Raw genomic sequence first — 13,993 nt, forward strand, 5'->3', positions numbered from 1 at the left:
AGTTGGGCTACATGTTTAAAGTTGGGTAGTTCGAGTGGATCAAACACAAATCACAATACGATAAAATTTTATGACATGTATCATATAAAATTAAAATGACAAGAAATTGATAAAACACAAATCACAATACGATAAAATTTTATGACATGTATCATATAAAATTAAAATTACAAGAAGTTGATAGAATACCTACATAACATTACTTAATGTGTAATGTTATGGCCGAGTGTTATCTCAATTCTTTGTATTTGGGGCTTAGGTTGAGGTCGTGAGTTCGAACCTCACTCAGCTCTCCCTCTTAATTAATTTGCCTGATTTATGGAGCTCCAGATTAGTCTCGAGGGGAGTTTTCTCCCAGATCTAATCAGGATTTAAACCCGGCCCGCTTGCTTCTCGGGATGGTTTAAGGATCGGGCTCCTGCAATGCGATTCAGGTTTCCTCCTGAAAGTGTGTGCGTGTGTGGCAAATGATTGCAAAGGTGGTTAATACCCCATGATTGATGTCGACAACTTGCCTATAAAAGAAAATAGTTACTAAAGTTTCGTAAAGTAGTTATCTATATATGTATAAACAAATAAAATAGGTTATACATAGGAAGTTGGTCTCTCTTAGTTTTATTTGGTTTGCCTAAAATGATTGTCGAATAAGCCTCCCCTATCGTCAAATCCTGGCTCAGTCCCTGACCATAAATGCTTTTCTTGGCCAAAAAAAAAAAAAAAAAAAAAAAAAAAAAAGTTGACATTCAACAATGAATTTGAAGATCAACAATTATAACCGTTACACAAGAAATACTAACAAAGCCAAACTTACTGGACAATAAGTTTGTTAGAAACTGCACAAACATTAATCAAGGGCAGTGTGTTTGATTTAAAAAGGCAATGGTTAATCTTTCGCTGTTGTTCTTCGACCATATCTCCGAGGCTCAGACACTAGAATATTCAAAAATAACGAATTTTGGGATAAAAATAGTGGATGCCAATTAACTCAAAGACAACTAACTTTGACTTTAAAGTCAACATGAATGAATAAGTCATTATCGACTTAGATATGTCATGTGTATGTCTGTGTGTCTAAGGTGGCCGGGGAGTATGGTACTATCATGAATCTATCAAAATTATATAGTGAACAAAAATTCCAGAAAATTAAATTATCTATCTCCCTTGTTCTTCTGTGATAGTCAGTTGATTGATCTCAGATGTACTTGAAGATGTCATTAAACTAGTATACCGAGCTTTAGAAACAAAAGCCGGTTCTTTAGGATCCGGTAAGCTCTCGTTATCCATCCCCAACATCAAAACTACATTCAACATGGTTGGACGATCTCGAGGGTCTTCTTGTATGCACAGGAGTCCAATAACAATACATCTTAACACTTCGATCGAGTTGCATGATTCAGCTAAAGCAAGATCTAGTAAATTTAAAGGTGTATTATCTTTCCACAAACCCCACGCCTGAAATGTATCAAGATAAGTTATCATGACAACAGAAAAGAAAATCACGATTTGGACTTCAAACCCTTAATTAATAAACTCACATAAGATACAAGACTAAAGGCTTGTTGATTATGATAATAACCCGTGTTTCTTTTTCCACTAATAATTTCGAGAACAACTACTCCAAAGCTAAAAACATCGGATTTTACTGAGAACAATCCATCTAGCGCGTATTCTGGAGCCATGTAACCACTGCATTATGATATAAACTTAACAAATCAAATCTGTACTTGCAAAAAAGCCAGAATTAAAGTTGAACATTGGTCTGCATTGTACTTACTAGGTTCCAATAACTCTTTTGGTACTAGATTCACTATCTGTGCCTTTAACTATCTTTGGCAAACCAAAGTCTGAAATTTTGGGATTCATTTCATCATCTAATAACACATTGCTTGCTTTTAAATCTCTATGAATAATTCTTAACCGCGAATCTTGGTGAAGATACAAAATTCCTCGAGCAATTCCCATGATAATATCGAAGCGCATTGACCAGTCAAGACGCATACAGAGCGTCCTATCTTGTGAAAGTGACATTCAAAACAGACTTTCAGAGAACAATACCATTTCATTAAAATAATAGAAATATGACACAATGTAAACAAACAGTTAGAAATAAAGAAAGTTTGTGCGGCTAACCAAATATAAAACGATCCAAGCTTTTATTAGGCATGTATTCATAGAGTAATATCATTTCATGATCCTTCATGCTGTACCCCAAGAGCCTAACAAGATTACGGTGCTGCAGTTTGGCAATTAATAAGACCTCATTTTTGAATTCCTTCAAGCCCTGTCCAGACTGACTTGACAACCTCTTCACTGCTACTTCAGCTCCTCCAGGGAGCACTCCCTAAGTCAAGATTAAACATAGGACATTTTCTTGTTTAAATTCGATGCGGCAGTACAGTTTCAAACCATTTACAAAGAAGCTAGGCGACTCGGGTTATGCTTTATCCATAAACAAATAAAATAAGGTTGTTTACAAGTCGGTGATTTAATGCATAAACCATCACAAGATGCAAGATAGCTCAATAGTTAGAGAGGTCAAGTGGTGGCTCAACAAGGGTTGAATACAGTCAGGAAGTAATCCTGCCGGGCTACATATATTAGAGTATGAGGTTGGATTACTCTCCCTCCCGGGTAACTCAAACAAGGAAAACCTTACTAAAAAAATAAAAAAATAAAAAAATAAGATAAGGTTTCTTACAAGTCAGTGATTTAATGCATAAACCAACATAAGATATTCCACTGGTTGGGCCCTCGGGTGGTGGTCAGGGAAGAGTTGGAAACAGCCAGGGAGTAAACCGGTGGGCTACGTACATTAGAGTATGAGGTTGGATTAACCGTTCTTCCGGGTAACCCAAACAGGGAAAATCTTGCTACAAAAATCAAAAGATAAGATACGGTTGCTTAAAGTGAGTGATTTAATGCATGCAACCTTTTAAACTAATTTATTAAAAAACAAGATTACCACAGAAAATCTGCAACATATAGTTTTGTTGATCATATTCAACATATGAATCAATTACTAAAATATTGCACAAAAGATGCTTCTGGGTCAATCCAGCTCATCTCGACTGACATTATCCAACCCTTCTGAACCGCCTATTTTGCAACTTTATGTGATCATTTTCATGGCAAGGATAAAGTAATTACTTGATATTCAAAACTTATCAATGGACAATTTTTTTGGGACGTAGAGATATAAGTACAGTTTTCTAATACGCGTATATAAGTAAGGGTTGTCACCTTATAAACAGGGCCAAAACCCCCTTGTCCAAGTTTATTTGCAAGAGAAAAGTAATCAGTTGATGTTGATATGATTTTGAAGTCATAAAATGGTACATCAATGTCCCTTCTATCTTCTGCACTCAGTATCCCTGGGTCTACCAAAAATTTTACAGTTGCAGCAGGGTCGTTATGCTGAAGTTCTAAGTTTTGTCTGTTATCTTCCCTGCTTCCTAAATTGGCCACAAAGATGAATTAAAATCAAATAAACAAATAAAATTCAACTAGAATTAACGTTGAAATTAAACTATAGTATTTACCTTGTCTTTTCACCCTTCTGTAAATTACAAGGCTGATACCGCAAAGAAATATAAGACCCAAAAACCCTGAAATGGTCCCTGCGATAGAAAAGAATAGAAAAATTACAGGAAAAAAAAGAAAGAAATATAACTAAGGGTGTGTTTGTTTATCTCTTAATTAAATGGTTCATCGCTAAATGCTCTTGAACCATATTCATCGAATTTGGCTTCAAATTTATGGCATAAGCTACGCATTTGGTTGAATTGTTCTATGCCTTCTTTTTCGTCTTGGGATTCTTTCATTGTTTGGCTCAAGGGTGTTCGTTTATCGTCTATCAGCGAGAACCGAGTTGTCGCCTCAATTATCACGTTGTTTTGGACGATTTGGTAATTCAGAAACGGCATTGTTTTTAATGATTCTTTTTGTACTAGAGGTAGTCTATTTGATGTTCTTAGATTACTTTCTTTTCGTTGCATTAAACATAGAAGTCATTTAGTTTCAAATTGGAACTTATGGCTTTCTATGCCTTTGTAATTTTGTTTTTTCTCCCTTAGCGTCTTGCTAGGGAGCGTTTTAATATAATCATTTTTTGGCCGTTAAAAAAAAAAAAAGATGTCGAATGGTATAACTTTCACACTCTTAATCATTAAACACCTAAATTTTGTGTAATATCCTGCTTAAGTCATATCCTAAATACTTATTAACCAGTATTTTGAACTTTTTGTTCATACAAAGCGTTAATAAGGTAAGTTTAACTCATTCATGTTGTTCATTTAGAATTATTATCAAACAGTTTATTGTCGTCCAGAACCCATGAATCACTTGAATTATGAATCATTCAACGTTTAATTATTCAATTTAATGAAACGCACCCTAAACTGAATCTACGATTAGACGAAAAATTAAGATTACCTGTTACAATGACCTTAGTATTGACTTTTTGAGCCTTAGTTTTGTTAGGAAGATCGGAGGAAGAAACCTTGATGTTCAATGGAACATTCTGTGACTCGCCTGATTTTAACACAAGCGATAAATTTTTCAAGTTGTCATCATTCCAAAGCCAACATGTTTTTAAGAGAAAACTATACGCATCACAAGTGCAGTCATTTAAGCAAGACTTTCGGCATTCTGAATCATCCAATGCTGGAGTTCCATATGCAGGTAACGAGGAAAGAAAACTGAGCGGGACATAACTTGCAATAAAATCATACTTTTCTTCCTTAACGATACAATTCAATGTGGTTATTCTCTCACACCCGCTTGAAAAATCACGCATATCCCAATCACTAGGTGATGTTGGCTTAAAAGCAGGCAAACAACTACAGAATTGCAAATTAACTTGACTGCAAATACCAAAAGCACCGCATCTAGCATAAACATCGCAAACTTGTCGTGGTTGAGCCCAAAACAACTGCCACTGCTGCGAACTTTCAAGCCATGACATCTGCTGAATCTGCCCTGAGACATCTATAACTAATCTAGAGATGATCGAAGGGTAATATAACGAATAAGTGAAATAACTCTCGTTAACATTGTCAATGTAGCTGTAATTATAGATATAATTCAATCTCATTTCGGGTACCAAGTTAAAGATATGAGTTCGATCATTCCAAGATCCACTGGTCCAATACGTTACACTATTATTCCACTTAATTAGGTATTGTTTCTGATCTTGGTCGACCTCCAAAGAATAGAGTCCCGTTGCAGGATCATCTATACTTTTCCACGAACTAATAACTTGTTTTGAATTTGTTATTTTGTTGTAACCAAGCTTACTTCCAGGCAAGAATGTTTGAGTTGGATGATCAAAACTTTGCCAAATCGGTGGACTTGAATTTGACCCGTATCTCAGAACTAAATTACCATCATCAAGAAGCAATACAGAAGCAGAACTTACACCACTGGTAGGTAAACTTGTTGACCAAATCTGAGTGTTTGACTCATTTAAGAGCACTAAGTTACCACCTTTGATAATCAAGCTAGAAGATGATGTATCAGAGATGGGTGTATCTCTATTTGCAACCCACACTATTGTTGTTTGTTTGACTCTTTTGTACCAAATGCCTATGTAATTGTTGTTGGACTTACCTGGTTTAAAGAAGCCCAATTCAAAATTTGCATCTCGTGAGACGAGCGTCTGGTTTCCAGATAGAGATTGGTTCACCATTAAAGTATCAGCACCATATGTAAGAGCAGGAATGAGAAAGAAACATAAAACCAAACGAGCAGATATTGAAATCATTGTTTATTATGATTTATTTATGATTAAATTTAATCCAGCTGGTTACTAGAAATCAAACCAACTTAAAATTGCAAATGTTTTAGTCAGAGAGCTTGTGAGTTATGGTGTTTTTTTAATGGCTGACTAAAGTCAATCATTGTTATAAGTAACGTACAATAATTTGCTTATGAATTATTCATTGGGCAGAAATATTCCACGTTTTTTTAAGTTATTACTTATTTTCCACAAAAGTATTTATCTGATCAAAGGTTGGGACATTTTTTCCTTACAGAATAGTGATGTAATTATTTTCAATGTAAACGGTATATATATTGAATTACTAGTGAAATGACCCGTGAAATTATGGGTTTGTTTAAACGAAACAGTTTAATGATATGTTTTAAGTATTAAGTGAATGTAAATGTTAAAGTCAATCCATCTATTGAATTTAGAAACTTACAATTTCATCCTCTCATACAAAGATACTAACATATATATAAGCGCAAAGAATATGAATCAATAAACAATAACATTGATTTAACAGCAACATTGTTAAATGTAGCTGGAGAACTAATGGCCAATAAAAAGTGTGGCTGCACGGTTCAAGTAAAAAGTTATACGATTTCAAAACTTTAGCCCTAAAAGAAAAACTTGCAATTCCAATAAAACAGTTCTAAAGGTAAACATCAAAATGGGTAGATGGGTAAATGTACTTACCATTTAAAAACACAATAAAAGTGATGGCGTTGAATTTAAAAGTACCTAATTGGTTAGATAATTTACTCATTTTAGGTCAATTTATGATCGTATATCACTAATCTCCAGTGTCCTGCACTCATTGCTCTTATTTAGGGTTAATCTGTAGGATTAATGTGCAAGGTACAACATATAACTATATGGCCAACTTTATTTGAGCCTTCGGGTCACACACATATACACCGAGACGTCAAATAAAAAATATATATATGATGTATATATATTACTCAAGTAACAAAATAGTAAATCGAAATTAATTCATTTACTATTCATATGAATAATAAATGAAATGAAATTAATTAATTTACTATTCACATGAAAGCGACATGATAGAAATTATTAATTATAAGTTACATAACATACCCCTAAAATATTTGAGAAATACGACTTTATAAACGCAAAAGGAAATCACACTATCTTTTCAAGATTTAAAATAGGATACTCTGTATCCATCGAATCCCACAAAATCATAGATTTTTGTCTTCAATAATTTATCCTTAAGAGATCGATGATGGTTGCTTATAAATAGAGATACACATAGCATAAGAATGATGACTTAATAATACTAGTCTAAATCAATCAGTAAGCAAAAGCATCATATTTATTTTTTGGGTTTCCTTTTGAGAAGTAAACGAACGAAGTAATATTATTGATTGTTATTGTTGTTGGTATAACGATCAAAACCATACGGAGTATTATTAAAGTATTAATATAATTGGATTATATTAATAAGTTATTTGAGTTTGGACTAGCATCAATTGACGATCGTTTGAAGTGTAGTGTGGACTATCCTAAGAGACGGTCATATTTTTTATCGTAGGTTTCTCTCCTTCAATCAGTTTCTTCAAGAAAGGTTTCTCTTCGTCTCATCAATTTCTCCAAGAAAGGTATATCGTTAACTTCTCTTTTGTTTTATATTCATGACGATTATTATGGTGTAACTGGATCATTGGGAAAGATTAATCGTGTGCATGTTTCATTAAATAAGTGAATATTTAATCTTATAAAATTTTGTTCATAAAATAATAAAAGATTATTATTTTAACTATCCGCTGCGTTAATCTGAATTAAAAGTACACACGGTTTTCCAACAAAATGGGTCGTCAAAACTAAAATAAGACTATATATATTATGAGACTAAATACAAACTAACATATAAAACTGTGATTTATTACCATGCTACAATTGCAAAAAAATAACTTAAACTAAGTTTATGAATATGCATACAATATGAAATCGATTACTTTTGGAATAAAGCATGTGAAATTAGTAAACGTGTCAAGATTACCACATGTATTGATACATTTTTAGAGTATTGGTTAAATGATGGTACACACTCATTTAATTTACGAAACATTTTACCTCATTCATCATGACCAAACAAAAGCAACATGATCAAAGATTAAAGTTGGAAAAAATACCTTCTCTATGAGGATCATATCTGGAAAATACTAAAGCATAATCCCTTAAATCAATCACCTATATTTTTTAATCAACCTACAAATTAAAAAGTGCTGAAAATAAAAAAATAAAAAAAAAATGTAAAAGAAACACGATACAATACCTGAACATAAAAAAGTAAACAAAAAAGAAACATGATACAATACAATTAACTAATGGAACAATTGTATGGGTCATTTACTGAAACATTGGGCATCAAATTTCAGGCTTCGCGACCATCTTCTAGCCACACAATACCCTTCGCGCTTCACTTTTACACACATTCTTGTTTTAAGACCTGAATTTCCGAGAACAATGGATCAAGTGAATACCTTCTGTTGTACGAAAGTATATTCCAACAAAGAAAATAAAGTATCGTGGATCCATATATTCCATAAAGTATTACGCAGGTCCATGTTACATAATTTTAAAGATTTCTAGTGAATACATATAATTCATGAATCCTGCATCGATACCTATTGACAAAATCTTAATACCAATAAAAAAAATTTGCTCTGTTTTGGTCCGTAAATAGATCAAATTCATTTCCATCTTCCTCATTCCCTTAGACTTAACTATGTGTACTACTTTAGATCCAAATCAGGATACAAAAGAGCAACAAAAAAAAATGATAATAGTCTTTGTATGCCATCTGTAAAAAATAGTTCATCACTAAGTACATGACAATCATATAGAGTTTCAGAACTCACATATATCTAATACAAAATATAAGTACATTACCAAAAATAAATAAGCCAAAAATTGGCAAGCAAGAAGAACATAAACACCCGAAACTATTTAAAGCATGAGTAATATTATATTAACTTCATCTCCCCATTTACACTCCACATTAGGAAATGATATTGAGACTTGTTGATTTTGACATAGTAATTATATCATAACTATATCGTTCAATTTAAATTTAAATCAAATTAAAATCAACAATAAAGAATCCTCAGTTACTTACCATGGTGATACTCAATTAGTTATTTAGGAGTATGGTTTTGATGTCACAACTCCCATAACTATATCTTCCACTTACAATTAGTAGCTGAATAATTGGGTTAAATTCTTCTCAAACAATGCCAGAACTTTGATTTTTTGTGACTGAATTTACTTATTTCCTCGAACACATTACTTGATCTTTATATTTTATCTGCAAGAATGTCAATGAATCAATATCCTTGGTACTTATAAGTGTGCATCAGTAGCTACTGCTGCAGACAAAAATAAAAATGATAGCAATAAGTTTAAAGTATATTAAATTAACAGGAACTCAATTTATACAAATTCAAGAATTATACCTTAATTTAATGCACTTCTAGCAATCCAACTCAAAAAACTTACATGCTAACATTCATTCTCCCACCACATTCCTCTAATTTTCATTACAACTACTATTTTCCTTGTCATAAATGGTACTTACTTAACATTAAAAGAGGGATTGAAAATACCTAGTTCAACCTCGCAAAAATCATGATTATTTTTGAATTATTCTATCATACTATATATCTTCATTTTAAATAGTCACAATATGATATGACGCATGTTATCGATTTTCAGATTCTTGTTGTTTAACAAACATACAATAATAAAACATTCAAGGTTTGATAAATTTCATCATCAAACAACGCATAAAAGATAATAATTCTTTGAAAAAACCATTAACAATGACACGAATGTTTGTACCTGCTTTTTGGAAACAAAAGGTTATTGGATAAAATGGTGAAGATCGAGAAAAATAGTTGTAAAGGTTTGTACATATTGAGAAAAGTGTTGTGATAATATATGGTGGAGATGCTCCGAGATATATATTTATAAAACAATAATACCGTATTAAATATTAAATGATATTTTATTAATTATTTTTTGCGTTTCAAATCGTCATTCATATATTATCGTCATTTATTTGTTATTATTTTATATCTTTTTTAATTAGAATTAATATTAATATAAAATAAAAACATCATTATTATGAAAATTAAAGTGTAATTAGATAAAAGAAACATATTCATTTTAGAGCTTTATATTTGTTTTTATTTTGTATCTTTTTTAATTGAATTAATATTAATATTAATATAAAATAATGACATCAACATTATGAAAATTAAAGGGTAATAGAAAATTACGGAGTAATAATTTATTTAAGTTATTTCAATAATTATTTACTATAAGTACAATTTTTTAATTATAAAATACTTTAGATTAATGACATCATCTAAGTGGTTTAGATTTTTTTCTTTTTATTTCTGATTTTTTCTTAACAAATGAATTAGCCTAATAATGACATCATCATTGTAGGATTTTAATAGAAACTATAGATATAAAGGCATTTATCTGTGTTTGTCATGTTATTCCAGTAGTTCCTAGTATCAGTTTTGATCAATGATCATCATCATTCTTGTAAACGAACTAAGCAAATTTATATATAAATTAATTAATATTTAATATAATATATAAAATGGGCAACGAAATACTAATGAATTGAATATGTAATCCCACACTGGTGTGTGCATATGTTTAATAGATTAGTTCCTGAGACCATGAAGATTCTGGTCTATAGATTCTATTATGATCCTAAAATGATGATGCAATAATTATCTATTTTTCTTCTATAAAAAAAATTCAAAAAGAAATTTTTGAAAGCGTGTATTAGGCCACTTGCTATGGTTAGCCACCCACATCCGTTAACCATCGCCACCAGCTCACGGCCACCACCAGGAACTCGCCACCGACGTCGCCAGTGGGCACTGCAACGGATGGTTATTGAGCCTTGGTGGGTCCCACTCTTTCCTTTTCTCCTTTTCTTCTTCTTTCTTTACTTCATTTTAATTTCTCTTTTTCTTCTTCTTTCTTTACTTCTTTTATGCACCGATGGTTCATTATCGCCACCGTTGACCGAAACGGGGGATGAGATCGGCGATATGTCGGCGGAGTTGCGGCGGCCGGAACAGGGGATGAGAACGGCGAGAATAGCTCTACCACACATACTTGCAAATGGAAATTGAATGAAAGTTTAAAATTGGTTAAGAAAACACAGCTAATTTATTTATTTATATATACAGCTAAATCGTATATTTTTTCTTATTTTTTTAGTTTATAAATGTTATTTATATTTATATTTTAAGTTTTAAATAATAATAAAAAATGAATACAGTGGGGTGGTGAAATGTATGATAGTGAATGTTTAGTGAAAGGAATGTGAAAGTATTTATGCTGATGTGGCGCTGATGTGACAGTAAAAATGTTAGTGAAAGAGCTGAAAAGGATTTTAATATAAAAAAAACGCGCCACTGTCATCCTAAAGAATCGTTCTCAACGCGTGCCGGTATAGAAAACCATTGATTTCTTTTCATATGTTTCTTTCATTCAGTTCAATTCTTTCTCAGAATTTTCAAAATAGTTCTAAATCTGAAACATCTTCTTCGTCATCTCTGATTTCTACTAATAATGTTGTTGTTGTTGTTGTTGTTGCTGCTGCTGCTGCTGCTGCTGCTGCTGTTGCTGGCAGAAACAATACAAACAAGGTACCGAACAAGGTACCGAATCAAGTTAATTCATAAAGCAATCACAAGGTAATCTGATTTTCACCCTTTACAATTTCCGCATCTTTTATGATTCAACCAATTAACGAGCCTGAAAATTTTCAGGATTATCAGGGGTTCTAACAATTCTTTCTAATTACAAATATGAGAATGTCAAGGAAGACTGATGGTTGTTAATCGTTTCAAATATTAACTCTGGGTATATGTGTTTTTATGCAGATGAATTCACTACAAGATTGATGATTCCTAGTTTCCTACAAGTATTGATCAATATCAAGATAAAGCCTATGAGGGTTTGTTTTTGTTTTACATTTTTTAAAAAGTTTCAGTTACTTTTTGCTTCAATCAACTAATGGATTTTCATTATGTTAATGTAATTTTGAAGGCTTTTTGGATGCACCCAACGCGTTTGATGAAATGCCAATGGGAAGTGGCCGTCCTCGGAGATTCTTGTGAGGTTATTTATGTATTTTTCTCAACTCCAAATTATTTTTGATGTAGGTTTGAATTGGTTTCTACATCACTCTCTTTTGATTTGTTGTCTTATTTAAGTAAAATCATGAAATAAAGTCGTGTTATATTTGTCTAAAATTCTATGAGAGTTAATTTCTTTTATGTTATTTGTGGTAGATAACGATTTCATATTTTGTTTAATCATTCCCATTAATAGATCCTATTGATGAAAATTGGTCTAGAGAAACTTTGTTGGATATATAGGTGGCCGAATATGGCAACTGAAAACAGCTTATAATGGTTTTTAGGAGTGGCCTTGGTCTGGGCGATTGTTTTAGTGAAACTTGGCAATTTTATTACAAAGATGTATAACCTAAGTAGATTCATATCTCATTTACACTATATCATATAGGTTGGTTCTTTCTGTTTCACTAAATCTAACTTTTACATTGCATAGTGTGAAGGAACAGTTGCACTCTTTATGCGAGATACGAATACTTGAGTCCATTAGAGCTAGATTTTTTTGGGGCGGTAGCGAGTCGGAAAAAAAAATGTCGTGGGTGAAATGGGACAAAGTTTTGGCTTCGTTTGATAATGGCGGATTGAATATTGGGAGTTTAAAAGTGTTTAATATTGCTCTCGTCCTCAAATGGAAGTGGAGATATCTCACTAAACCCGACGACCTATGGGTGAAAATAATAAAATCTATCCACGGACATAATTTCGATAAGGTCCAAAATTATTCGGGTGCTTGGTCCAACATTGTTTCGTCTAGCATTAAACATACCACCATCGGTAATGTTCCATCTCATCTGTTTTGTTTACAAGTTGGCAATGGAGCGAATATTAGCTTTTGACATGATCTATGGTACGGGAACGATACCCTAGCTAATCGGTACAATCGTCTATATCACCTGGATGTTAATAAGAACGATTCGATTGCAAACAAATACAGAAATGGTGATTGGAACTGGACGTGGTCCAGGGAGCAACTCGGGTCCAGAATATCTCTGCTTCTCAACTCGCTGGTCCAAGATATCGGATTTGTGGATATTTCAGACCGAACCGATTGTTGGTCATGTTCGGTTACGGCAGATGGCATGTACACCGTTAAAAGTGTACGTGATCACATAGACCACAATATCCTTCCTGTTTCGAATTGTAAGACATGTTGGTTTAAGTTTCTTCCTAGAAAAGTCAATGTGTTTCTTTGGAGGTTTAGGCTCGATTCGTTATCAGTTCGTTGGAATCTTTCAGCTAAAGGAATCGATATCAACTCTGTCGTTTGCCCAGTTTGCAATAATGGAGTTGAGACTAGTGATCATCTATTTTTCTGTTGTTCGTTGGCCTCGAATCTTTGGCGACTTGTACGGGTGTGGTTGAATTGTAATTTGCCTCCTTTGTCATCATGGGACACGTTCATTGTTTGGTTAGAGGGGGTTAATTTATCAAGTGTTCAAAAGAAAAAAGTGATAGCTTCCGTTGTTACTCTTTTATGGGTGTTATGGCGATTTCGAAACGGCGTAGTTTTTAAAGATACTTTTTGTAATAGAGATAGTCTTTTTCATGTAACTAGATTATTTTATTTTAGTTGGTTAAACCATAGAGGCAAGTTAGTTTCTAATTGGAACACTTGGCTCTCTATGCCTTTGTAATTTCTCCCTCAGCGCCTTGCTAGGGAGCGTTTTTTCTATATATTTTATTCTTTGGCCGTTAAAAAAAAAAAGAGTGAAGGAACAGTTACACTCTATATGCTTCTTTCTGTTTCAGTAAATCTAACTTTACATTGTGCAACTCCCACTATTCTTCATTATTGGCATTTTGATAAATTATTGGTGAAGTATGCCTATTAACGAAATGAATGTGTAAGTTTTATTGTTATAAGCAAGTATTGATGTTTAATAAACGAAGACCGTGTATCTGAAAAGCAGAATATTGAGATTTCAAATATTATATGTGGCGTTCAAGCTATAACCTTTGATGATATAATCATTTTTTCATTGCTGGACAACAAGTGCTTAAATGATTAAACATGGCTATATTACCACTTCTATTTTTT

At 32.7% G+C, this 13,993-nt stretch overlaps 1 protein-coding gene and 1 long non-coding RNA gene across 2 annotated transcripts; one reads left to right on the top strand and one right to left on the bottom strand.

The window, feature by feature from the left end:
• Positions 1 to 749: 749 nt before the first annotated feature.
• On the bottom strand, positions 750 to 5,803 carry LOC139875157 (G-type lectin S-receptor-like serine/threonine-protein kinase At4g03230). Its single transcript, XM_071862515.1, has 7 exons — positions 4,432 to 5,803; positions 3,540 to 3,617; positions 3,241 to 3,452; positions 2,131 to 2,341; positions 1,775 to 2,012; positions 1,536 to 1,686; positions 750 to 1,452 (listed from the first exon to the last, which is right to left on the bottom strand). The coding sequence occupies exons 1-7, from the start codon at positions 5,759 to 5,761 to the stop codon at positions 1,153 to 1,155; spliced, it is 2,520 nt and encodes an 839-aa protein (XP_071718616.1). The 5' UTR covers positions 5,762 to 5,803; the 3' UTR covers positions 750 to 1,152.
• Positions 5,804 to 11,410: 5,607 nt separating this feature from the next.
• LOC139875155 (uncharacterized) lies at positions 11,411 to 13,640 on the top strand. Its single transcript, XR_011767907.1, has 3 exons — positions 11,411 to 11,511; positions 11,701 to 11,774; positions 11,867 to 13,640. It is a non-coding gene; the product is annotated as an uncharacterized lncRNA (long non-coding RNA).
• Positions 13,641 to 13,993: the final 353 nt, after the last annotated feature.

Source organism: Rutidosis leptorrhynchoides, chromosome 1, assembly GCF_046630445.1.
Source record: "Rutidosis leptorrhynchoides isolate AG116_Rl617_1_P2 chromosome 1, CSIRO_AGI_Rlap_v1, whole genome shotgun sequence".
NCBI classification, from domain to species: Eukaryota; Viridiplantae; Streptophyta; class Magnoliopsida; order Asterales; family Asteraceae; genus Rutidosis; species Rutidosis leptorrhynchoides.

What these genes read in the sequence shown, in the direction of transcription:
- LOC139875157 (XM_071862515.1), bottom strand. Translation starts at nt 5,761, where the DNA reads ATGATTTCAATATCTGCTCGTTTGGTTTTATGTTTCTTTCTCATTCCT. An exon ending in AAAAGAGTTATTGGAACCTA is followed by an intron (nt 1,687 to 1,774) that starts GTAAGTACAATG and finishes ATCATAATGCAG; the next exon opens with TGGTTACATGGCTCCAGAAT. An exon ending in CCTTTAGTCTTGTATCTTAT is followed by an intron (nt 1,453 to 1,535) that starts GTGAGTTTATTA and finishes GATACATTTCAG; the next exon opens with GCGTGGGGTTTGTGGAAAGA.